Raw genomic sequence first — 23970 nt, forward strand, 5'->3', positions numbered from 1 at the left:
AAATATGAAAATAAAATAAAAAAACTTGTTTTAAAACTTGGCAACGCAGCACTAGCCGCTAGTGTTTTTTGTTTATCTACGTTTAGCTCTCGAACCGCATGCATTGCATGTGATCGTTCAAATTGGTGAAACCAAAATGAAGCGCCAATACCAGGATGTCAGAAACGGATCTACACGTGATCCAAGATACCGAAAAGGCTACGAAAGACCTAGAAACGTTTTAAGTTTGCATGACATCGAAGAGTTCAACGGTACCAAAATATTGCTTTCATCCATTTATTCGGTTATTTTATTACATTCTCCCTAGGGAATTTCCCCGAGTTCACGAGGCCGAAAAACGTGGGTTCGTTTTCGTTAGATGTTCATAGGAATTATCAAAATGACTACTCAGAACTCAGATATCTATCTATGCCTCCTGAAACTTCTAATTCTGGTAGCTGTAAAGTTAGATTTGACTTACGGAAAGGGGTTTCGTCAGTTATTGAGAAGGACGGAGAATCCATTCGACAAAAAATGCTGGATGACTTGCTGACATGGATCCTTCAAGAGAGAAAGGCAGAGCACCCTAGCATTGTTGATTGTAATCATCCTCTCAAGCCTTTGCTTGTGGAGTTTGTCTGTTATCGTGGGCTTCTGACTATGCTCCTTAGTACTCCTTACGAAAGCCAAGAGAATTGGACGATACTTGCAACGAGGTTCCAAAATTCCATTTATTTCTGGCAGCTTAAGGACAATAGGAGAAATGAATATAATTCAAATCCAAAACAGCAGGAAATGTCAATTTGGGGATTCAAGTTTGAGCAGTACCTCTGTGCTAGTATGTATGACATACATCTTCAAAATTCAGGGGAAAAATATATTTTGTATTGTTTCTATTTAAACAGGTTCCCCAGAAGCAAGCCCCAATCCTGAAGAACAGCTGAACACTAATGCTGAATTTTGCTGTGTCCTCAAAGCAAGAATTGGGGGTCATCCTCTTCTCTATGGTGCTGAAGTTGACGCGGTGACAAAAGAATCGCAACCACCTTTTACAGATCTCCGGAACTTTGTTGAACTTAAGACAAACAGGCATATCAGCAATGAAAGACAACATGTTTCTTTCAAACGGTAATAGGGAACTAATAATGAAGCAAAAGTATTTCGTCCGTCTAATTATTTCCCTAATGAATTTTTGTCTTAGATTCAAGTCTATGAAGTGGTGGGCCCAGTCGTTTATTGTAGGTATACCCAAAATTGTAGTCGGCTACCGAGATGATGATGTACGGTATTTACCAATGGATTTTGCTAAACAATTTGGCTAAAATATTTTTATTAAATTAGGGAGTTGTGTCGCGACTGGAAACCATGGATGTTGATCATCTTCGAAAGCAATCTAACGTTGGTTAAAAGGAGTGAATTATCTTACAATTATCTAAAAATAAATTTTTTTCGTTTTATAGGACTGGTGGAAATCTAATATTTGCATGAATTTTTGTCTGCAATTCTTAAAGTTTGTAAAGGAATGCATACCAAAAGAATCGAACCCGAATGCTCATTTTATTTTCGAGTTCGATGCGATGTCGCGAGTTATAACTTTTCGGAATGAAGCTGGTGAAGCGGGTAATAGAAATCTGCTTCCGTCATGGTATATCCAATCCATGGAGAATCCTGTTTAGCTAGATTTTTACTAACGAAGAAAGAAAAGTTAAACATTCCTTTGGTATTAAATGTTGTGTTAACGCCGTACCTTTAATAAGTTTAAACAGAATTGAAACCCAGAAAATCCGCCTATCTTCGTTGTGAAATGTTCAAGCCGTAATAAAGAATTGTCATGTTTTAAAATAATTTATTAACGTATCCTTAAAAAATATTTTACAATGATAAAAACTTATCTACAGGAACCGATTTATACGAACAGATTTTCCAATTGGCACTGAATTCGACCCGAAATATCTGTATCATTGTTGGGAGTCGAAGCTCTTGAGCGCAGTTTAAAAGTCGATTGTCTCGGTGTTTGCAGGAATTTACACGTGTGGCGATAAGTCTCATAGAGACTTCTAGGATTTTTCGATTGGGTCATGGACAGAATCAATGGGGACATTTTTTCGATTTTAGGGCTTTCACTGTCAGTGAAAGGACTGTCCATGAACGAAGCGCCTAACGCCAATGATTTTGAACGACGCTTGGGTCTCCTAATGGGCGTTGGTTTCAGAACAAGGAGCTTCTTTTGTAGACCCTCTACCCTTTCCAGCTCCGTCCGTGTTTTTATCAATTCTATAGTCAATTCTTTCTCCTTCTTTTTTAAGGCCTCAATCCTAGACCCGTGCATTGTATGTTGGGTTTTCAGCACTGGAATACGAGATTTTCCTGAATGCACAAAGTCCGATGGATTGGACCTAAAAATTGCGACACACAAGGATTAATTTCGTGGTACCACTGTTTAACTTTGTGGTACGCAATTGTTTAATTGTGTTTACTTATTTGGCTTTCTATATGTACTGCCTGTGAGAACTGGAACTGGCAAGCAGCTTCTACCCAACTTACCTACTGCATAAAGAAGTACGATATTACAGCAGTTAAAATAAGAATAATTATGTGTCACACTCTTACTGGGCTTAATTGGGAAAATACCGGCAGCTTGGCAAGGCTTGCGTCTGTTCCTCCTTGTCTCCGATGGATGGATTGGTGATATGGCCATGGTCGTCGGTGGTCGGTGGTCTGAGGTGTTGAATGAAATTTAATCAAGTTGTCAACACCCTTTTATACCTCCTGCAACTACACATTTTGTAAGGAGAGTCATCAAGGGGCTCTTTGTATGCTTATACCCTCAAGGTAAGACATTGTATGTCGTCGCGTTAGCGGAGGGAAATGCAACAAATAATTAAGAGTAATGAAATCATTTATTTCACAATCGTACAACATTAGCAATGCGTTTTAATTTTTCATTCTGTATTTTGATCTATTTACATTAATTGTGTTATGTATTTTCTTTTTTTAAATAATTTTAGTTGGAACAAGGGTCGAGTTGGGATTAGGGCTGTGGCCCGGGTCATGAAAACCCGGGTCAGATCCCGGGTCAAGGAAAAAAAAAACCGATAAAAGGCAACCCTTTAAGGGATTTTTTTTTCGGGACGGGTTTCGGTACGGTTCAAGGGGTTCTCGGGCTAACCCGAGATGTGGCGTCATCTAGTAGTAAGACAAAGAAGCTTTTAACTCTTACACTAGATACGAGTCAACAAAGCAGAATAGCTTAAAAACATAGCAATCTACAGTAACGGTCAGGAATCGGGGTATCTCTCTGCGTACTTGGGAACTTAGGTCCTCCCACCAAGTCACCAACCCACACGCGCCTCGGGACGTTTGTCTCAATATAGTGCTGCGACTGGTGACCAATTTTCAAAACAATTTTTCCACTTTCCACAATTTCTATACAAGTTTTACACAATTCTATGCCAAACAAAATCACATATAGTTTTGAACTGCTGGACACTATGCTAAAATGCTATGCTTTCCTACTTCAAGTTCTAGCTCATTGTAAAAAAATTTAAAGATATTGTGGATAGTGGAAAAAATCGTTTTGAAAATTGGCCACCATTCGCAGAAAACGTCCAAATGTACCTAAATCCTGTCAATCAGGCGATGCTACAGGCAAAAAAAGAAGTTTTCCAAATATAAACGTTGTAATGGTTGAGTCTGATGACGAGACTGAAAAGAAGAGAAGAAAAGTGCATTTGTCCCGATAATTACGCGGGACATGACCCGACCCAGGTTGTTTTTCTGACCCACGGGTCAAGCGGGACGGGACATTTTTTTTGCATCGTCGACCCGGTTCAAAACCCTTTAAGGAAAAAAACCCGTTAATTTTAACCCCTTAAGAAAAAACCCGTCCCATTTGGTCCGGGCCACAGCCCTAGTTGGGATCAGTCATTGGCTTAACTCTGAGAAGTTTGGAATTATACCAGGCAACCTCGTAAGCATTAAATCCTTCCCAGTCGACGGCGACATTCCACTCAAGCGACCAAGGATTGTATTTTGAATCAAAACGAACCATTCCATAGTCTTCTAGTGATTTAGGTGATTGATTATACGGTTTCTTTAGTCTTCACCTGGTTACTGACGTGGTTTTTGTTCATGTTTTGGTTTGGTTCGGCGTGCTCGGACGAAACTTGATTCCAGCTCCACGTTGATATCTGCTGACTGTTGCTACCAAAGACGAGGTAACTATGTAGAATAAAAAAGATCTTTTACTTTTTTTTTATTGTACATGCATTCATAAGTTGACTTTATTAATATTACCAGTTTCTTAAGGGATCGAGGAAAGGAAAATCTAATAGCTAATCAAATTTTTGCTAGTGATTGGAATGTCAACTGAATGGCACCAATGCCGAATAGGTTACCTGTATTTTTTAGCGTGATGCATGCAGCACCTCCCGTACATTTGAACTCGGGAGTCGGGAACCACCAAAGGAAGTCTTATTGCATCAAGGATGCTGTAAGTAAATTAACATGAGCTCAGGTCTCTTAATTTGTTGACTTTGTTTCAAGTAAGTCCTTAGCGTAACTTTCTTACAGCTAACAATGCACCTGGATTGATGAATATCTTTTTTCTTTCTTTTCGTTTTGAAGACATGATGCTCACTTGCAACTACTTAAGTTTTGGACTTTTGGTAAGTAAAAGATAGCAATAGATAGCCACAGAAAGAAAAGGTTTTGAAAACATAATGGCTACAATACTTGATTCTTATGAGGAATCACAGCATTTTTAATAATGTTATTATTTACTGAGTAGATTTGGCCTAGCGGAGGAACTAAAAACAAGATGCTGAGTTAGTGGTGAAACGATAAAGTACTTGAAACAAAACAAAGTAACTGAGAGAACTTGGTTTTTTATATTGCATTGAAGAAGAAATTCTACACTAGGTGAGAAAAAGAGGGGTAGCTTAATCAAATTAGTTATTTTGTGTGGCCAGTTCAAGTTCATTTTTAGCGTTACCCCTAATTCAGTCACAATACTTTGTTGGCTGTTCACAAATGGTATAACCATATCACAATGCAATGTTATCCCTCCATCTCAGGATAGTGAGCAGTTAATAGACCAATATAACATCCCAGTATTGCAATGGTGTCCTGACAAGAACTCAATATCTAATGGAAGACAAAAATGCTTATCAGAGCGTTAGAATTTTCAACCAATAACTGCACGAATCTATACCAAATTCAATATCGGTATTATCATTCTTATAACTATAAAAATGTTGTTTTACTTTCTTTCCTATTTTCTTTCCCTCAAGAACTTACCTAGTCATCTGTTCGATACACCCAAAAACCTTTTCGTCGACAATTATTGCATTTTGAGAAAAAGTATAAGTTCGTAACTTCTCTAACTTGACATAACTGTGGTCGTCGACCGCTTGTGAAACGGAATCAGTGTGTGATGGACAGCTGACATCTAGTGTAATACAGAAGTATAAAGTACATGTGAAAGGAAACTATTGTACAATTGGCACTGAATGTTTTTTGGTTTTCAGGAAAATCATACTTCAAGCAAGAAATTGTCATTTGCCTCAGAAGCTGGATGTAATAGATGGAGAAGAACGAAAACAGGATGAAGAAGGTAATAGTATCGCGATAGTTAAAATATATGGTCTGAACTGTCATTTTTGAATAGTTCATTTTTAGCCCCTAAATCAGAATTTAAGCTGAAATTCCACATACGTTACACACACAGGAAGCTGTTAGATTCGTGCCTTTGAGGATAGCTGAAAACCATCGACCTCAAAGCTAATGTACTTCTTACACTAGATTCTTTTTTGAGCTTGTTCCATAGCTAAATCATTTGTTTTGTTTTTTGATTTTTCATGCAAGAAAAAGGGAGTTGTTACAAGACAATGGCCGAAATTTTCATGATTATTCACCTTCTCTCATTGTGGTTTACATCTATTTGCGAGGACAACGATGCCAACTACAAAGCCGCACTTGGTAATGTCCTCATGACAATGAATTGAGGCAGTCCGCCCGCCGTGATTGCACCTTTTCAAGGGGTTACATTCTTCGTAAAGAGTTTAAGGTTATGAGAATAGTAGTAAGGGGACACTATTACTCCAATTGAAAATGAATGGATACAGGTAAAAAGTTTAGAAGACACTTTAATTGGATCACCTTGCAACCTCTTACTTTGATTTGAAAGTAATTCAAGTAGGTCGTCCTAATGCAATGATTTCTGATTTAATTTTTTTAATGTCTTTACAGCCCTCATGCAGCATTGCAGCCACCATGTAGACATCTTAAAACATGTTTTAGGAAATGCAAACTTTGATGCATTATTCTTATCTTGAGGTTAAATCGATCCGCAAAGGTAAATCGGAAGAGGATATTCTTTTCCTTGACATAAGAACGGAATTTTGAGCATTAACAAGTCATCCGCATCCGAACAGATAAAATGCTTGAGGTATTCCGCCTCGTCCGGCAACTTACCATCCAGCAACGCATCCACCAACAGGATATATTAAAGAGGAAAGTAATTGACCAAATTCCTACTCGACGATTTCCATGCAAGATAAATGTTAGAAATCCAAAGAGATCTGGTGAGCAGGATGCAACGGACTATGTCATGTCAAACTATTTGCTGAATACAAAGAATACCATCAGTTCGCCAGAACGAGAGGTAATATTATTGAATACTCTATTAAATACAAATTGATAGAAAAATGGTTATACATTGATCCATGTTTCGTTTCCTTTACATAGGTTAATAATCATACTGAATCAAAAGAGGCATCAAATTAAACGAGATTTTAAAATGATAACAGTTGGAAGAGCACGTGGAAATTTCGAAGAACGCTACATAAACGTTACCTTAAGTCGCTGATTCATCTCGAAGATAAAATAAGTTATTTTTATAAATTGAAGTGCATATCTGGGCTCCCTTCTTTTATGTGGCCCCGTTTCCCCTTGACTTATGATAAGCCCGCAGGGGGTCATGCCCCTACTGTGATCAGCAGCAAAGGTTGTGAGTGCGCTGTCCGGAAAGGGGACGTGGGGGTCCTCAAGTTCTATGATATCATTGGAGGGCGAAGAGGCTACCCACAAATCCGAATTAACGGTTAATCGCTCACGTAAAAACTTGTCCGAAACCTTCCATCCTCTTCCGGCTTCTCTTAGCCACTCCCCGGGTAATCTCCCCGGGGGCTCAAATTCAATTGAGGCAGTGTCTCGGCTTGTCTTGGTTGATGTCAAGTGGAGGTATTTCCTTAAACAACTTACTACTAGTTAAACAATACAATTATTTAAAAATATTAATTTTGTATTCCTTAATTTAGAGCATGTTCTTCGAACATTTGTCTTTTATAGTTTCTTTGTGTTCTGACCTTTGAAGAATTGGAAACTTACACTGCTGATTTACAGTTCTCATACTGAGAATTCCTGAGGGCCCCAGAATTAACGCCGATCTAATTGCCATCCTGGAGTTGGTAAGTTGCTGTTATACATACTTGAAACTCATACTTACGAGAGGTTTATTTCCACGCAGAATAATTTTGTATATAATTTTTGTATATATGGGATTATTAGATGTATTGCAATGCTATCATAGATTTTATTTTAACTCATTCGGGTATCGATCCCTTAACTTTCGGCGTACATTGCCGATGCTCAACCGTTGAGCCATGAGTTATATTTAATAATGCACTAATATTAGAAGGAATGAAAAGATAATATTGTGAAGGCAATTTTTATAGGCTCGTAAAGCTATATGCTAACCTGAATAGGTTTTATTCAGGGATCATAGCTTTGTGGCAGAACATTGGTGTTCGGATCCAAAGGTCTTGGGTTCAAATCCCCGTTGTAGGTTTCTTTACACGTTAAATGAACTTGAATGATGTAATTTCATTACATTTCTAGCTGGATTTATTGTGGACATGTTAATAGGAAATTATCTTGAATCATGCTACAAAAAAATTCTAAGTCCAAATTTGTTCAACTCAATTAACACGAAAATATAAATTTGTTGTTTCTGTGAATTATGGCTCAGTGGTAGGGCATTGGCATCGTATGCCGAAGGTCTAGGGTTCAAATCCCAAAAAAGTTAAAAGATTCATTCGACAGTGTCAGTTGAAATAATATGTTTAATATTGTTCAATCAGTATGTATCAGTCCGCTCAGCAGAAAATGCCTGCGGTTAAAGTCCGTTGCAAAGTTCACGCTAACAAATCAATCTGAACAATTTATTAAAATTTGTTATTAGATATTATATTAAACATTGCCAAAATATCCGTCCCATTACTTCGTAATGGGGAAGTCTCTCGACCCGACTGGCGACGTGGAAGGTAGACACCTGGGAAGGTTGGAAGCCCAGGACACCAGGAACCTACTGGGAATCGAACCATGGACCTTGGAGTTGCTAGGCGGATGCGATACCTTTCTGGCAACCCCCCCTATATCCCCCCCAATGATATTTGATCCCCTATGTACAACTTTGCACAGCTACCTTAATGTGTTGAAGACTTAAATTGTAATACAACATCTTTCATAGCTCAATGGTAAAGCGCCGGCCTGGAATAGTGTATACCTCGGGTTCGAATCCCGTTCGGATGTAGTGGAATTAAACATCAATGACAGATTACATGTTAAAAATTGTAATGTAAATGCTATAATTATTTTTAATTAACAAACAACAAATTGAGTAGTATTAATCACCATAAAGTGTTCAACTACAAGTTCTTCATCTGAGATCAAATTTTCTAATATGTGCAACCAATAGCACCTTTGTGGAATTGGACTTTACAGATCTTTGATGGAGGCACTCTAACTTTACTGTTAGAGATTTTGAAACCTATAAACCAGAATTATAGTTGAAGACATTTACAATATCAACGTTTTATTTTCGTGATGATAATTATTTTTACATTGGAATGTAACGTGACTCTTTTGGGAATCGAACCCTATACCTTCATCGTACAGCTCCGATGCTCTACCATTGAGCCATGAATCACACATTACAATTACATTCCGTTTCACAAGCGGTCGACGACCACAGTTATGTCAAGTTAGAGAAGTTACCAACTTATACTTTTTCTCAAAATGCAATAATTGTCGACGAAAAGGTTTTTGGGTGTATCGAACAGATGACTAGGTAAGTTCTTGAGGGAAAGAAAATAGGAAAGAAAGTAAAACAACATTTTTATAGTTATAAGAATGATAATACCGATATTGAATTTGGTATAGATTCGTGCAGTTATTGGTTGAAAATTCTAACGCTCTGATAAGCATTTTTCTCTTCCATTAGACATTGACTACTTGTCAGGAAACCATTGCAATACTGGGATGTTATATTGGTCTATTAACTGCTCACTATCCTGAGATGGAGGGATAACATTGCATTGTGATATGGTTGTACCATTTGTGAACAGCCAACAAAGTATTGTGACTGAATTAGGGGTAACGCTAAAAATGAACTTAAACTGGCCACACAAAATAACAAATTTGATTAAGCTACCCCTCTTTTTCTCACCTAGTGTAGAATTTCTTCTTCAATGCAATATAAAAATCCAAGTTCTCTCAGTTACTTTGTTTTGTTTCAAGTACTTTATCGTTTCACCACTAACTCAGCATCTTGTTTTTAGTTCCTCCGCTAGGCCAAATCTACTCAGTAAATAATAACATTATTAAAAATGCTGTGATTCCTCATAAGAATCAAGTATTGTAGCCATTACGTTTTCAAAACCTTTTCTTTCTGTGGCTATCTATTGCTATCTTTTACTTACCAAAAGTCCAAAACTTAAGTAGTTGCAAGTGAGCATCATGTCTTCAAAACGAAAAGAAAGAAAAAAGATATTCATCAATCCAGGTGCATTGTTAGCTGTAAGAAAGTTACGCTAAGGACTTACTTGAAACAAAGTCAACAAATTAAGAGACCTGAGCTCATGTTAATTTACTTACAGCATCCTTGATGCAATAAGACTTCCTTTGGTGGTTCCCGACTCCCGAGTTCAAATGTACGGGAGGTGCTGCATGCATCACGCTAAAAAATACAGGTAACCTATTCGGCATTGGTGCCATTCAGTTGACATTCCAATCACTAGCAAAAATTTGATTAGCTATTAGATTTGCCTTTCCTCGATCCCTTAAGAAACTGGTAATATTAATAAAGTCAACTTATGAATGCATGTACAATAAAAAAAAGTAAAAGATCTTTTTTATTCTACATAGTTACCTCGTCTTTGGTAGCAACAGTCAGCAGATATCAACGTGGAGCTGGAATCAAGTTTCGTCCGAGCACGCCGAACCAAACCAAAACATGAACAAAAACCACGTCAGTAACCAGGTGAAGACTAAAGAAACCGTATAATCAATCACCTATCTCTTGGCTTTCCACGAAAATATCGAGTACATATGCTTCCCCAGTTTCGATATTTCAAGGCAGCCATGACACCAATTATGAAGGGTGAACAAATGATCGGTCGATCAGATTTTACACCTTTTGCCCTCTACCGGTAATTTATAGAAGAAATATGCTAACCAACAACCGTTGTACAGTGCCTGGTTTTCATTATTCTTCAATCGTTTCATTGCGGTTGGGAAAAATGGGATTGTCTTCAAAGATGAAAGTAATCCATCAAACTGACAGGTAATGCCTTTTGGCTACCTAGTCGTGAGTCTATTCAAAAGCTTGCGCCCGCAAAGAGAAGACTCATGAGGTTGGGGTTTTCAGTTTCGGTTCCCACTTGACGATAACTAAAAGTGAATTTTTTTTATCACAATGAACTTAAGTCATTAAAATAATCGAACCAACAATGAAAACCGTGTCTCTAGTGTCTTGTTGGGCATTTGTTGCTAGTTTCGGTTGCTACGTCCTTTACTTGTCACGTTCACCAACAACAGACTGGAACGGCATTGACGTTGCAACTATGAAACATCACGAGATGCTACAATACATCCAATGGACTAATAATGCATCCAGCTGCAAATTAGAACGCGATTTCGGTGGCAATGTCGACGGTAGGAAATCTGTGTGTTTGGATCCGCAAGTCGGTCTGGAACCGGAGAATTGTCTTGTTTACTCATTCGGCGTCAATCACGAGTGGACGTTTGACGAAGAAATGGCTCGCTATGGATGCCAAGTATATGCATTCGATCCGATGGCAGGGCTCAGTTACAACCGATCAGATAAAATTCACGTTTACAACTACGGACTGAGCTTCAAAACTGAAATTTCAGTGCAAAATTGGACAGTCATGCCTTTAAAGAAACTCTACAAAATGTTGGAACCAGTGCATGGACGGATACCCATCAGTTACCTCAAGTATGATCTGGAGGATGGAAATTTGCGCGTTGTTCCAGACATTGTGCAAACGGGCATGCTCGCGAACATTCGCCAGCTGGCCTTGGAGGTTCATATTGAGCCAGAAGGAACAATCGAAGATTTCCGTGACATGGTGGAAGTTTTACAGGTAAAAAGAAGGTTGTAATGATGCACACTTGTTTTTTTTTTCACATTTAAATTACCACCGTGTACACAGGCCATGGAAGAACTGGGAATGGTTCGGTTCGCCTCTAACGGTATTCCTTCATCACAGGATTGGCTCCAACCATTGGGATACGAAGGGTATTTGGATTACGACATTTCCTGGTAAAGCAAATTCTATTTAATAACTTTATGGATAAAGTAGTTTCACGTTTTTACAATTGCAGGTACAACAGCAATCTACTTTCTAAAAGTTAGTCGGCGTACGATGAAATAAATGAATTTTTTAAACATACCGACGTATCCATTTTTTAATCTTCTTTTTTTCCTGTACGTAACATCGAAAAAAGCTGAGACAGGAATTGCTTGTATCCGTCAAAACTGACAGGGTAATCTCGTTCGAGTAACCAATGCTGCAGCGGCAAGTAAATAACCACTGACATGGCATAATGGCCGAAAGGGCATCTTTGGACGATGGGTAGAAAGGGGCGTGTGATCAGTTCTTGGAGAGTACCATACGCCGCAAGGAAGAAACCCCCAATAAAATTTCAAGGGCGATGGATTCAAAAAGATAAAACTGAAGAGTAGAATGGAGTCTGCCAGCAAGGCAGTCTTTAGTTATCTATCCCAAAAGTGAGTCGACAACGGAAGGGACAATTTCAAAAACTTGCAATTTTAATTTTCCTTTGTGATGATCGACGAGTAAATGGGTCGTAAAAGGGAAGTAGAGCTGAGGAAACAGCTCGCATTTCGGACAGCGGCCAGCATGTTGGGAATGATTGCTCTAGTTTTCTATCTAATCAAAGCAAGTGAAGTTACAGGGACCTCACCAAAAATACTTTCTGTGATGCGACATAAATGTCACCCACCTATAGATTGGGTTGTCACAAAAGTGGAAGATTTGACTGTAGAGCAAATGATAGAGTATGTGGAGTGGACCAACAGCACATCATGTCGTCTCACTCATGACGTTGGAGGACATGCCCATCCAGATGGCGTCGATGGACAGAAAGCCATTTGTATGGACCCACTCATCAGACCAGAACTATACAACGAATGTTTGGTCTATTCTTTTGGTATCAGCCATGACTGGACGTTCGACGAAGCCATAGAACGGATGGGATGTCGAGTATTTTCTTTCGACCCATCGATGAATATGGAAGACTATAATCATAGCCCTAAAATTCACTTTTACAACTTGGGGCTAGGCGATCGCGATGAGCGATGGAACAAGGATCCTAATATGAACTGGACGATGAAATCACTCGAATCCATTTACTACAATCTACTCAAACACGAAGGCAGATATATAGACTATCTAAAAATGGATATTGAACATTCAGAATGGATAGTCTTACCTCAAATCATCTCATCAGGTATGATGGATCTAGTGAGGCAGCTGTCAGTGGAAGTGCATCTTCCCGAACAAGGTGGATTAGATGAATTTCGAAATCGAATCAAAATAATCAAATCACTAGAAGACTACGGAATGGTTCGTTTTGATTCAAAATACAATCCTTGGTCGCTTGAGTGGAATGTCGCCGTCGACTGGGAAGGATTTAATGCTTACGAGGTTGCCTGGTATAATTCCAAACTTCTCAGAGTTAAGCCAATGACTGATCCCAACTCGACCCTTGTTCCAACTAAAATTATTAAAAAAAAGAAAATACATAACACAATTAATGTAAATAGATCAAAATACAGAATGAAAAATTAAAACGCATTGCTAATGTTGTACGATTGCGAAATAAATGATTTCATTACTCTTAATTATTTGTTGCATTTCCCTCCGCTAACGTGACGACATACAATGTCTTACCTTGAGGGTATAAGCATACGAAGAACCCCTTGATGACTCTCCTTACAAAATGTGTAGTTGCAGGAGGTATAAAAGGGTGTTGACAACTTGCACGCACGTCAGCAGCGCTAAATTAAGTAGTCGAAGTGCTTAGAGCAACAATAGATTTTATTCTAAAAATGTAAGTAATTTGCTTGATTTATAGCTATCTTTGTAGATGGTTCTGCAATTTATACCAAAACTGGTTGGTTTTTAGAATGGCGCAAGCAAACCAGGTGAAAACACCAGTAACCAGATTTTTGAGAAAGCACCACCCTATGGAACATACAGGTAACAATCACATTCCTTCATGGTTAAACATCCTTCTTGCTTGATTTTGTTATTTTCTTTCTGCATAGAAAATTATTTTCTCGAATAGTTAAGTATTAATTTCTCTTGTTTGCTCGTTCAACATTTTTCTTGTACTAGAACTTACAACGACGCCATGGTCGTCGGAAAAGAAAGCATCAGGGTTATCACCAATCCATCCATCGGAGACAAGGAGGAACAGACGCAAGCCTTGCCAAGCTGCCGGTATTTTCCCAATTAAGCCCAGTAAGAGTGTGACACATAATTATTCTTATTTTAACTGCTGTAATATCGTACTTCTTTATGCAGTAGGAAAGTTGGGTAGAAGCTGCTTGCCAGTTCCAGTTCTCACAGGCAGTACATATAGAAAGCCAAATAAGTAAACACAATTAAACAATTGAATACCACAAAGTTAAACAGTTGTACCACGAAATTAATCCTTGTGTGTCGCAATTTTTAGGTCCAATCCATCGGACTTTGTGCGTTCAGGAAAATCTCGTATTCCAGTGCTGAAAACCCAACATACAATGCACGGGCCTAGGATTGAGGCCTTAAAAAAGAAGGAGAAAGAATTGACTATAGAATTGATAAAAACACGGACGGAGCTGGAAAGGGTAGAGGGTCTACAAAAGAAGCTCCTTGTTCTGAAACCAACGCCCATTAGGAGACCCAAGCGTCGTTCAAAATCATTGGCGTTAGGCGCTTCGTTCATGGACAGTCCTTTCACTGACAGTGAAAGCCCTAAAATCGAAAAAATGTCACCATTGATTCTGTCCATGACCCAATCGAAAAATCCTAGAAATCTCTATGAGACTTATCGCCCAACGTGTAAATTCCTGCAAACACCGAGACAATCGACTTTTAAACTGCGCTCAAGAGCTTCGACTCCCAACAATGATACAGATATTTCGGGTCGAATTCAGTGCCAATTGGAAAATCTGTTCGTATAAATCGGTTCCTGTAGATAAGTTTTAGTTTTTATCATTGTAAAATATTTTTTTAAGGATACGTTAATAAATTATTTTAAAACATGACAATTCTTTATTACGGCTTGAACATTTCACAACGAAGATTTTCTGGCGGCGGATTTTCTGGGTTTCAATTCTGTTTAAACTTATTAAAGGTACGGCGTTAACACAACATTTAATACCAAAGGAATGTTGAACTTTTCTTTCTTCGTTAGTAAAAATCTAGCTAAACAGGATTCTCCATGGATTGGATATACCATGACGGAAGCAGATTTCTATTACCCGCTTCACCAGCTTCATTCCGAAAAGTTATAACTCGCGACATCGCATCGAACTCGAAAATAAAATGAGCATTCGGGTTCGATTCTTTTGGTATGCATTCCTTTACAAACTTTAAGAATTGCAGACAAAAATTCATGCAAATATTAGATTTCCACCAGTCCTATAAAACGAAAAAAATTTATTTTTAGATAATTGTAAGATAATTCACTCCTTTTAACCAACGTTAGATTGCTTTCGAAGATGATCAACATCCATGGTTTCCAGTCGCGACGTCGTGAGTCTATTCAAAAGCCCGCAAAGAGAAGGCTCATGAGGTTGGGGTTTTCAGTTTCGCTTCCCACTTGACGATAACTAAAAGTGAATTTTTTTATCACAATGAACTTAAGTCGTTAAAATAATCGAACCAACAATGAAAACCGTGTCTCTAGTGTCTTGTTGAGCATTTGTTGCTACGTCCTTTACTTGTCACGTTCACCAACAACGGACTGGATCGGCATTGACGTTGCAACTATGAAACACCACAAGATGCTATTAATGGACTAATAATGCATCCAGCTGCAAATAGAACGCAATTTCGGTGGCAATGTCGATGCCAGGGCTCTGTTACAACCGATCAGATATATATAATGATGGAGTCAAGTTGTCCTCCATACCAGCCTATCATGCTGACCTGATGGAAGAGTAAAGTATGTTGGATGTAAAATATTATTCAAAATAACATACAACTATTGGCAAACATTTCAATCAGTATTAAGTCAGTTATTATGCTACACAAGTATGTCTCCAATACACAAACAACAAAATGCCTACTGTTAAATCTAAGTTTCAGATTCAAAAAAATTACTGCTCAGACAATTTATGTCAACTATCATGGTTTTATTACCTTCTGCTATCAGTTGTTCTTTTTGGCCTTTTCCATCTATGAAATCCAGCTTCTAAGGCAGAAGAATATGTTCCTGTTTAAAGTATGATTGTCTTTTTAAAAAAACAAACACAACAAAACAAAATAAACAAGAAAAATCATTTAGTACATAATGGATTAAATAATTGTTACGTCTACCTTATATTCTATACTCCTGTATTTATACTACATATCAGCTGCCCTAACGTATATTAGTTCCTAACAAGCGGTCGGCCACCATACTAATTTTAATTTGAGACATTACAAACTTATACTATTTCTCAAAGGTTGATAAGTTTCGACGAAAGGTTTTGGATTTATCAAACAGATGACTCTCGTTTACGTTCGTTTGAGGGTACGAATATAGGAAAGGAAGTAAAACAAAATTTGTAAGTAAAAGAATGACATTACCTATGTTAACTGGTCGACAATTCTAACGCTCCGATTAGCATTTCCTCTTCCAGCTTGCATTGGCCGCGTCAAGACTCCATTAAGCTTACAGGATGTTGTCTTGGTCTGTTGATTGTTCACAATTGGAAGCTTAAACAGATGACGTTTTACTCATACTATTGTTGTAAGGAGAAGGTTGTTATCATACTACCGAAAATACATATTTTTACTTTGTGGGAAAAACCGACAACGTATTCTGACTAAATTAGAGGTTACAAATAAAAAGATCTGTCTCACTTCACGTATAGCATCCAGGATCAAATAAGACTTTGTTTGGTGGTTGACAAGTTTAAATGTACTGTAGCGCACCGTGCACATAAATACCGGAAAACTGTCTGACATTGATGCCATTCAGTTGACATTTCGATGCACTAGAAACAATTAAATTAGCCATTAGATTCGTTTTTAATTGACACATAAAGAAAATGGTTACCGTCGACGGGAAAACAACAACTGGGCTCGACCGGGATTTGAACCCGGGACCTCTCGCACCCTAAGCGAGAATCATACCCCTAGACCATCGAGCCTATAAATAATTTTAGAAAGCAGTGAATCAATATTAAATAAATTTGTCCAGAGATTGAAAATGCCAGATGTGAGATTGTAAATATTATACCTGAAAAGCACGCGTATACTATCTGAGGACTCATTAGATCCCTCATGGTTCACCATATCGAGATCATTCAGAAGCTCTTAAGTCCAGTTTAACCGCTATACGGACACGCCACAAGAAGCATTTCAGTTTAAAACAAGGATGGTGTCTACCTGTACAAAAAAAAAGTTATTTGTTTATCAATTAAAAACGGGCTCGACCGGGATTTGAACCCGGGACCTCTCGCACCCAAAGCGAGAATCATACCCCTAGACCATCGAGCCGATGTGTTGATGTGGCGTTTTCAACAATATAAACCGAAAGGTATTGTTGAATCACAACTAAGCTAACAGGTGGTAAGCATAGAGCTAGGCGTCGGGAGATCTAGAAGAGAGAGAGAGAGGGAAAAAAAACACACAAATCAGAAACGCAGAAATGAAATTTAAAAAACGAGCATTCAACTAGTTCCCTAAATTGTGTGGAAAAAGTTTTACACCTAGAGGATCGCATGACGAGTGATAAACATGAAATTTGTAAAAAACAGTCTGGTGGCGAGCGTGACAAGGAAATATCGGCTCTCAAATGAGTTGTAATTTTCTAAGCTATCGTTGTTTCAACTAATATGACATTGCTTTTCGCTCCATTGGTTCGATGGACTGAGAGAATGGACTGAGAGAATAGACCGAATTTCTATGTTCTTTTTCTACTTCTACCGACTTAGTTTCAATTATGGTAACTGGGGTCTCACACTTTGCAAAATTTGGAAACCAGATATCGCAGTGATACTTTCAAACTTTTCTTCCCTATAAAAATCTATTTGTTTGAATAATTGACTTTTAAATACTAAATTCAGGAATCTGACTTTGTTTCGCAACTGTCTCGCAAACGAACTCTGAAATGTTAGTTCTAACGGAAGCTATATCTGCGTCTGATATTGATGATCTGGATTTTTAAGCGATAGGCAATCGGCTTTACTGACATGCTAGTTGGCCAAATAAATATGGGACATCTACGTAATAAAGTTGTCTATGAAAACAAATATAAGCAGAAACAAAAGATTCTTCAGGGCTCGACCGGGATTTGAACCCGGGACCTCTCGCACCCGAAGCGAGAATCATACCCCTAGACCATCGAGCCGATATTAAACACCGATCAACTAATCAAGTAAATAATAGGAAATTAAAAGATTCTTAGATAATACCTGTGACGCTGTGAGTCGCATTGTTGCATCTGCCACAGAACTAACTAGATGCAGACCATTGCCACTCATCCATTATCGACGTTAATGAGGGATTTGGTTTCGCTGATAACAATCCAGGGATGACGTCTACTTCTTAGGCGGTTACCTGAGGAATAACACCGTCCCATGATCTGCAGCTTTAATAAATTGCATGGCTGGTGTGGTGGTTTCAGCCTAGCAGTTACATCCGAAATACCTGTCACAATGAGTGTATTTTTATTGCTGTCATTTACCAAGCAGAATGAATTCTTAAGTCGATAATTAGCTTATACCTGCCATAGCACTTTATCGTGCAACGAACCGTGACACGACTGAGAAATCTTCGAATCGGGATCGATAGTCAGAAGACAAGATTTGTTCCATTGCGCATGGTGGTTCAGCGACCTCTCTGTATATCAAATCGACGAACTACAAAAAAGAAATGACACAAATTTCATGAGTGTACAATTCGAATTTAATTTTAGAACGAAATAATGAAATAAAAAGGAATCAACGGGCTCGACCGGGATTTGAACCCGGGACCTCTCGCACCCTAAGCGAGAATCATACCCCTAGACCATCGAGCCGATACATACTCGTTCAAAATTTGATTATAAATACTAAATATCTAATGGGTAATTCATCAATCGATAACATTAAGCATTAAATGGTACGAACTTAGAATAAACAAGAAAAATGTGTAGACACACGCCACATTTATCTAGCGAACTTTTTATTTACCTTCGTTAAAACAGGTTTGCGTGACTGGAATCAAACTAACAAGAATTTCCGAGCGCAAAAAAATGTTGTGGTTCCGTATCTAGGCAGTACTATTTACGCCATATCGGTAAAGCATTTGATGGAAAATTTCGCATTTATTCTTCATGGAAGAGAAGAAAAAAAATAACATAATAAGAATTCTGAAAATAAAAAATCACAATTCTAACTGATTAGAAGGGGCTTCTTTTAAACAATTACCTATGTCAGAATTTCATTTTTAACTTGCATATGAAACCAGTTTTCTAGCTTATTTCGGTTGACGTCGTAGATCTCAGGTTACAAGTTCCAGCTGAAAACGCCATACGGTAACTAAAGAATGAAATCGGTGGCTGCAGCAGACAAACCTGGAAAAAATAATGTATTTAATGGTCATTAAAAGAAAAACAAGATCGAAGAAAAACTTGTGCCATGCGCTTTGCCACACACCCTCATAGAATGATAATTTTCGCTTTAACTTGAGGCGGCCTTAAGTTCAAGGTGAAAAAGTTTCTCAAATGGTCTTGATCTGAAACAACATAACAAAACTGTGACACAATTGACAAAAATAATTTTTTCTCTCTTTTAAACTTAATGACTAGTCAGCAATATTCGAGTCAAGTTTATGCGCAAACCGAGGTAGGATTTCATGAAACACATCCATATCCACTAAGGCTGATAACTGATACTGTGATTATTCTTTATCAAACATTTTTTACGCTTTGAACGGCTTTACTATGTACTCGCTACAAAACGAACGGCTAGTAACTCTTGAACGAAGTTTTGCTCAACCGTCTTGACCTGTTCCTAGCAAGTATTATTTTTTTTTTATTGAAGAGATATTACGTCATAACGTTGTTAAAAACTACACGAAACTAGAATTACTGATCCCAAGTACAAGCAAAATTTGTTAATTACAGACATTAATGTTAAAACTTTCTCACCTTGATTGACGACGGGCCTAACATTAAAACACGTGAGACAATCCACCACATGTTGGGACCAATAATGAATCGCACCAAATCAATGCAACACACAGTCATCGTAAACGATTGCGAAACAAATTAAACACTGTTTGTTTACTTGAAGTAGAAGATACCAAAAGATCACATTACAGCGTGAGCATTGCGTCACGTAATACTGTCGCAAGTTTGACCATTGATGGAGTTTTGGCGACTGAAGAGGTGACGACAATGGTGCCCATTCAATTGAAGAGCACCCTGTTGCCAAATAGAGCTAAACATAAGGTTACGCGTTTCGAAATTCAAATTTTATAAAATAAAAAATTGAAATATACAGATATAAACATATATTTATAAAGAAAATGCCTTTTTTTTTATCCATGTGTTTTGGCATTATTTCATTTGACGAAAAGGAGAGGCAATTCATTTGTTGCACAACAGCCCCACTCCTCTCCTCTAGGCTTAGTTCAAATGCAAATAAGTGTTCATACTTTCTCCACATTTTATAGTCAAATAATGGGTGGCAATATACATTCGTTGATTCGTGTAACTTAACAGATCAAAGTTTGTCCCCGATTTAACGGGACTGAAGACTAGGTTGGAGGTAAAAATGATATGGTTTTACATGTTATTGACTACTTCTTAATGGAAGCGTAGTTCAGCCAAAACAATTTGATCAAATCAGAGCCTTTTTCTCCAACCATAATCTGTAACACAATTAAAAGTAAGGTTATAATTGAGGTAAATAAAAATTGAAGGTAAATTAAAATTTCTACCGCTGGTGCGTTGGTATTGCCGGATGGCACATTCGGCATGATTGAGCAATCAACCACTCGCAAGTTGTGTATCCCATAGACCCTCAGTTCCGGATCAACTACAGCGGTTGGATCACTCCTAGGACCCATTTTTGCCGTCCCCGTAGGATGATAAATGGTAGCAGAATAATGACGGACGAAACAGGCCCAGTAATCATCTTTCCACAAAGGTAAATGTTCACATCCGGGGAAGGGTTTCGCCCAGAACTTTGAGCCCCATTTCTTGAAGGCTGCCGTTTCTCCAAGGGCCAATCCAATTTTCACGCCCTCAACAAGAACTCGGACGTCATAATCGTCAACTAAGTAATTGGGGAAAATCAATGGCTTGTCGTAGGGATCAGCGGAACGGAGGCGGATGTAACCGACCGATCTTGGCCTCAGCAACATGGGAATAACAGACCAGGTGTCGTGAAAAGCGATGGGTCCATAGTAATTCTCCCAAACGAAATCCGTGAGACCATGAACATGACGAATCTGGGCCCCTCCGTCAGCAGCTGGCGTTCCGGACACGAAATGGAATTCGATGTCCGGCCAATCGTCACTATGATTGGCATACTTGGTGTTTACCCAGGCTAGTCCCTCGACTCCCCCTGGAACCGTAAATGGTCCTTCGTCATTCATGACATAACGTAAGATGCTTCCTAGATTTTCGAAGCGGCTCTGGACCATGGAAACTGGTTTGTCCACTGTAAAAGCCATGCCACCGGCTGCGATGTGATCCTGCAAATTGTCACCAACTCGTAAATCGGCAATGACTGGAATTCCAAGTTCCTTTAAATGTTCAGCCGGACCGATTCCGCTCAGCATAAGGAGTTGCGGCGTGTTAACGGAACCGGCAGACACAACAACCTCTTTGGTGGCGTGAACGATGTAGATTTTTCCGTTGCGTTCGAATTTCACACCGTAAGCTTGATGAGTTACGGGATTGATCATGATTTGCAACACGTGTGAATTCATGGCGATGTGAAGATTCCTCCGCATCCGCACTGGGCGCAAGAAAGCCTTCGAAGTAGAGCATCTTGATCCACGCCGGATTGTTGCTTGAGCGATCATAAAACCTGTTTGATAGGCTCCGTTACCGTCACGATTTTCGTAACCTGGTCGAAAAAAAAAAATTTTTTTACTCAATTACACTTTTAATTTTTTAAACTTGTAACTGTGATTAAGAAGAGATGACAAAAAAAAGGGTAATTTTAGTAGTACCAAGTTCGATGCCACCTTCGATAAAGGATATTGCCAGCGGTGTCCTATACGGTGCCTCTTGTATTGTTAGATAACCACCGACTCCATGGTACTGCGATTCAGCCAAATAGGGATTTCGATTGTCTTCTGATTTTATGAAATAAGGCAAGACGTCATCGTATCCCCAGCCGTAGTTGCCCATTTGCTCCCAACTGTCATAGTCCCGTCTATTACCTCGAACATACAACATGTAGTTGAGCACCGATGAGCCACCCATCACTTTTCCGCGTGGCCAATTACATCTATACGAAGAACAGGAATACTCCATTAGTACATGCCACAGTACAAACAACAATGTAGCTCTGTCACAATGGCCATGAATAACCATATCTCGTAACATAAAAGAACAAAAATAAACACCATTGAACTAGTATTCTATTAAAATTACCTTTTATCATTAAATGCAAGGCAAGCTGAGGGTTGAGGTTCAGTTTTGTATTGCCAATCAAGTTCTGAAAGTTGCAAATACGCAGCCAAAACAGGAATATCAGACAAATTTGTCTCATCACCACCGGCTTCCAAGAGTAGGAGATTCCAATCAGGTTGTTCAGTCAGCCGACTGGCCACAACAGCTCCAGCTGAACCTGCTCCAATGACAATAAAATCATAACTCTTGAAAATCACCTGTAGCAAACATGAAACAAAAGATTCTCAGTGAAAAACAGAGTAACATGCTAAACATCATACTTTCTACAGACCTTGGCGTCCCTAGGGTGTCCTTCCGGATCGTAGTCGTCATACTCATAGAAGGAGAGAGTTGCTGCCAAGAAGGGAATAATCCATATTGTAGCCGTTGTGGCTGCGGCCGTTGCAATAGGTGCAAATAGACCCATTTACTTTGCTCCTTGAAAGAGAAAAGAATAATTAAGAACGTAAAAAAAAATTTAGATTACTTGTGGACCAATTGAGAAATTAGGTAGACATGAGACAAGAGATAAATGCGAGTGTTCAAATTTTGGTGCTGTTACCACCAAGTATAATCGTCTGCATGCCGCTGTCAGCAGCACACGTGAATGTCTAATATGCGAGAGCGGTATGAAAAATGTTTTTCGGTCAAAGTGCGAAATTTAATGCGGATCCGAACTCCTCTTTATGCAGATTAGACCCGTGAGTTCTATGCCAAAGGTGAAACACAGTTGCGAAATTTAAAAAATATTTGGAAGGCAGGCGAAACCAGGGCGAAACGTCCAGTGCAACAAGTTTGTTTTATTTTTTAATATATCCTTTATTCTATTGACTTTCCCATTTGATTCCAAAAACATTTCTCGTTTCGTTTTCGCATTTTAGGTACTCCCGGACGATCACACTTCGTGCTGTTATGAAGGAACTAGTCAGAGAAACAGTCACGTACACCTCGAAATACTGCACATTAAAGTAACACAACTAAAATGGTTTCGTTGAATGCCGTACACTAAACTCTAAGGAGTTACTGTGAGCTTTCTCTAGATGAAATCTCATGTGGTAATGGCAAAAATGAATAAAACAAGTCCAAAATGTTAACTGGCGACTTCCATGAAATCCGGCAAACGCTGTAGTCAGAAGACGACCTCGACCATAACCCCATTTTACACTCACATCTAGAACCCATTAACTCTAGTTATGGTTGCACCCTCGGGTCATCAGTAATGGGGTGCGGAAACTTCAGGGAAATTTCATAACTCGTCCTTGTCAGATTTATTTTTCCTATGCCTCCTCTTTTACAATTTTTCTGGGCACCTGTCACCCACTACTAGACTCCTTACCTCTCCTTGCCCCCAGTGACCAATAAAGTTAAGTAGCAACTTAATGGAAATTCAGATATCTTTCTCGTTATTTGTTAATCCAATTCTGATTTGATTAAAATTTGTTTGCAGGAGAAGAAATGGAAGGACAGGTTGAAAATGCTTTCCTGCTGTGAAAGGCTGCATTTCACGGCAGGAAAGCACGTACGTTTGATTAGCACTTGGGTGAAACTTGATCACAGCATTTGACAAATAGATTTCAATAGATTACAAATTTGGCAATTTGAAGTGACTACAGTAATTGCCATCACGAACCTAAGCTGCAGAGCTATTTCAAATATTTTAGACGGCCATTTTTCTATGTCTGCTTTTAAGTCTTCTCGTTGCCATGACAGCCATTATGGCGCCTAGAAGTAAGATAATCTTTTCCTGTAAGTGATTACTAACAAACTGCGTTCTCAGAATACGTTTCGAAT

At 38.6% G+C, this 23970-nt stretch overlaps 6 protein-coding genes, 2 long non-coding RNA genes and 4 other non-coding genes across 54 annotated transcripts; 6 read left to right on the forward strand and 6 right to left on the reverse strand.

Moving 5' to 3' along the window:
- Window positions 1-62: 62 nt before the first annotated feature.
- On the forward strand, window positions 63-1824 carry LOC116933010 (decapping and exoribonuclease protein). Its single transcript, XM_045179991.1, has 6 exons — window positions 63-251; window positions 308-817; window positions 885-1107; window positions 1181-1259; window positions 1321-1377; window positions 1440-1824. Exons 1-6 carry the CDS (start codon window positions 137-139, stop codon window positions 1653-1655), a joined length of 1200 nt encoding a protein of 399 aa, XP_045035926.1. The 5' UTR covers window positions 63-136; the 3' UTR covers window positions 1656-1824.
- LOC116933013 lies at window positions 1809-2749 on the reverse strand. Its single transcript, XM_032940914.2, has 3 exons — window positions 2590-2749; window positions 2457-2526; window positions 1809-2375 (listed from the first exon to the last, which is right to left on the reverse strand). Exons 1-3 carry the CDS (start codon window positions 2675-2677, stop codon window positions 1886-1888), a joined length of 648 nt encoding a protein of 215 aa, XP_032796805.2. The 5' UTR covers window positions 2678-2749; the 3' UTR covers window positions 1809-1885.
- A 696-nt stretch (window positions 2750-3445) lies between these two features.
- On the forward strand, window positions 3446-6887 carry LOC116933022. 20 transcript variants are annotated; one of them, XR_006652025.1, is made up of 11 exons: window positions 3446-4053; window positions 4156-4196; window positions 4279-4523; window positions 4606-4646; window positions 4769-4899; window positions 5055-5444; window positions 5508-5593; window positions 5659-5765; window positions 5845-6334; window positions 6414-6643; window positions 6727-6887. It is a non-coding gene; the product is annotated as an uncharacterized LOC116933022 (long non-coding RNA). The 20 variants fall into 20 exon arrangements; XR_006652030.1 differs by having other exon boundaries at window positions 4288-4523; XR_006652017.1 differs by having other exon boundaries at window positions 3448-4053; window positions 4333-4523.
- Window positions 6888-8596: 1709 nt separating this feature from the next.
- LOC116933026 (glucose dehydrogenase [FAD, quinone]) lies at window positions 8597-23456 on the reverse strand. 24 transcript variants are annotated; one of them, XM_045180029.1, is made up of 32 exons: window positions 23125-23456; window positions 22472-22617; window positions 22162-22397; window positions 21735-22015; window positions 20493-21628; window positions 19699-20423; window positions 18977-19122; window positions 18740-18878; window positions 18292-18427; window positions 17981-18215; window positions 17047-17163; window positions 16804-16952; window positions 16621-16713; window positions 16425-16558; window positions 16149-16334; window positions 15720-15811; window positions 15245-15506; window positions 15059-15187; window positions 13714-14996; window positions 13260-13628; window positions 12799-13083; window positions 12310-12725; window positions 11737-12236; window positions 11482-11602; window positions 11274-11359; window positions 10769-11181; window positions 10333-10710; window positions 10190-10230; window positions 9864-10054; window positions 9741-9781; window positions 9488-9618; window positions 8597-9327 (listed from the first exon to the last, which is right to left on the reverse strand). In XM_045180029.1, the coding sequence occupies exons 2-6, from the start codon at window positions 22604-22606 to the stop codon at window positions 20352-20354; spliced, it is 1860 nt and encodes a 619-aa protein (XP_045035964.1). In that variant the 5' UTR covers window positions 22607-22617; window positions 23125-23456; the 3' UTR covers window positions 8597-9327; window positions 9488-9618; window positions 9741-9781; window positions 9864-10054; window positions 10190-10230; window positions 10333-10710; window positions 10769-11181; window positions 11274-11359; window positions 11482-11602; window positions 11737-12236; window positions 12310-12725; window positions 12799-13083; window positions 13260-13628; window positions 13714-14996; window positions 15059-15187; window positions 15245-15506; window positions 15720-15811; window positions 16149-16334; window positions 16425-16558; window positions 16621-16713; window positions 16804-16952; window positions 17047-17163; window positions 17981-18215; window positions 18292-18427; window positions 18740-18878; window positions 18977-19122; window positions 19699-20351. The 24 variants fall into 24 exon arrangements, with proteins under 24 accessions (XP_045035964.1, XP_045035943.1, XP_045035958.1 ...); XM_045180008.1 differs by having other exon boundaries at window positions 8597-9332; XM_045180023.1 differs by having other exon boundaries at window positions 8597-9403.
- Window positions 10704-11735, forward strand: LOC116933016 (methyltransferase-like protein 24). Its single transcript, XM_045180032.1, has 3 exons — window positions 10704-11426; window positions 11496-11605; window positions 11668-11735. The coding sequence occupies exons 1-3, from the start codon at window positions 10770-10772 to the stop codon at window positions 11696-11698; spliced, it is 798 nt and encodes a 265-aa protein (XP_045035967.1). The 5' UTR covers window positions 10704-10769; the 3' UTR covers window positions 11699-11735.
- Window positions 12147-13210, forward strand: LOC116933014. The gene has a single exon (XM_045180031.1). It carries the CDS (start codon window positions 12147-12149, stop codon window positions 13155-13157), a length of 1011 nt encoding a protein of 336 aa, XP_045035966.1. The 3' UTR covers window positions 13158-13210.
- On the forward strand, window positions 13278-14620 carry LOC123476957. Its single transcript, XM_045180033.1, has 5 exons — window positions 13278-13419; window positions 13495-13568; window positions 13707-13832; window positions 13896-13965; window positions 14047-14620. The coding sequence occupies exons 2-5, from the start codon at window positions 13496-13498 to the stop codon at window positions 14534-14536; spliced, it is 759 nt and encodes a 252-aa protein (XP_045035968.1). The 5' UTR covers window positions 13278-13419; window position 13495; the 3' UTR covers window positions 14537-14620.
- Trnap-agg lies at window positions 16643-16714 on the reverse strand. Its single transcript has one exon. It is a non-coding gene; the product is annotated as a tRNA-Pro (tRNA).
- Window positions 16992-17063, reverse strand: Trnap-ugg. The gene has a single exon. It is a non-coding gene; the product is annotated as a tRNA-Pro (tRNA).
- Trnap-cgg lies at window positions 17845-17916 on the reverse strand. Its single transcript has one exon. It is a non-coding gene; the product is annotated as a tRNA-Pro (tRNA).
- Trnap-agg lies at window positions 18514-18585 on the reverse strand. Its single transcript has one exon. It is a non-coding gene; the product is annotated as a tRNA-Pro (tRNA).
- LOC116933032 lies at window positions 22782-23569 on the forward strand. The gene is made up of 2 exons (XR_004399872.2): window positions 22782-22972; window positions 23061-23569. It is a non-coding gene; the product is annotated as an uncharacterized LOC116933032 (long non-coding RNA).
- The last annotated feature ends 401 nt before the right edge of the window (window positions 23570-23970 follow it).

Source organism: Daphnia magna, linkage group LG10, assembly GCF_020631705.1.
Source record: "Daphnia magna isolate NIES linkage group LG10, ASM2063170v1.1, whole genome shotgun sequence".
NCBI lineage: Eukaryota > Metazoa > Arthropoda > Branchiopoda > Diplostraca > Daphniidae > Daphnia > Daphnia magna.

Excerpts from the sequence above, each read along its gene's own strand:
- LOC116933010 (XM_045179991.1), top strand. The coding sequence starts at position 137 with ATGAAGCGCCAATACCAGGATGTCAGAAACGGATCTACACGTGATCCA. Across the intron at positions 1,108-1,180 it reads CAACATGTTTCTTTCAAACG|ATTCAAGTCTATGAAGTGGT; the intron begins GTAATAGGGAAC and ends TTTTTGTCTTAG. Across the intron at positions 1,378-1,439 it reads ATCTTCGAAAGCAATCTAAC|GACTGGTGGAAATCTAATAT; the intron begins GTTGGTTAAAAG and ends TTCGTTTTATAG.
- LOC123476957 (XM_045180033.1), top strand. The coding sequence starts at position 13,496 with ATGGCGCAAGCAAACCAGGTGAAAACACCAGTAACCAGATTTTTGAGA. Across the intron at positions 13,569-13,706 it reads CCACCCTATGGAACATACAG|AACTTACAACGACGCCATGG; the intron begins GTAACAATCACA and ends TTCTTGTACTAG. Across the intron at positions 13,966-14,046 it reads ACATATAGAAAGCCAAATAA|GTCCAATCCATCGGACTTTG; the intron begins GTAAACACAATT and ends CGCAATTTTTAG.
- LOC116933026 (XM_045180021.1), bottom strand. The coding sequence starts at position 22,606 with ATGGGTCTATTTGCACCTATTGCAACGGCCGCAGCCACAACGGCTACA. Across the intron at positions 22,398-22,471 it reads GACACCCTAGGGACGCCAAG|GTGATTTTCAAGAGTTATGA; the intron begins GTCTGTAGAAAG and ends TGTTTGCTACAG. Across the intron at positions 22,016-22,161 it reads CTTGCATTTAATGATAAAAG|ATGTAATTGGCCACGCGGAA; the intron begins GTAATTTTAATA and ends TTCTTCGTATAG.
- LOC116933014 (XM_045180031.1), top strand. The coding sequence starts at position 12,147 with ATGGGTCGTAAAAGGGAAGTAGAGCTGAGGAAACAGCTCGCATTTCGG.
- LOC116933016 (XM_045180032.1), top strand. The coding sequence starts at position 10,770 with ATGAAAACCGTGTCTCTAGTGTCTTGTTGGGCATTTGTTGCTAGTTTC. Across the intron at positions 11,427-11,495 it reads ACATGGTGGAAGTTTTACAG|GCCATGGAAGAACTGGGAAT; the intron begins GTAAAAAGAAGG and ends CCGTGTACACAG. Across the intron at positions 11,606-11,667 it reads TTGGATTACGACATTTCCTG|GTACAACAGCAATCTACTTT; the intron begins GTAAAGCAAATT and ends TTACAATTGCAG.
- LOC116933013 (XM_032940914.2), bottom strand. The coding sequence starts at position 2,677 with ATGGCCATATCACCAATCCATCCATCGGAGACAAGGAGGAACAGACGC. Across the intron at positions 2,527-2,589 it reads TATTTTCCCAATTAAGCCCA|TAGGTAAGTTGGGTAGAAGC; the intron begins GTAAGAGTGTGA and ends TTCTTTATGCAG. Across the intron at positions 2,376-2,456 it reads ACATATAGAAAGCCAAATAA|GTCCAATCCATCGGACTTTG; the intron begins GTAAACACAATT and ends CGCAATTTTTAG.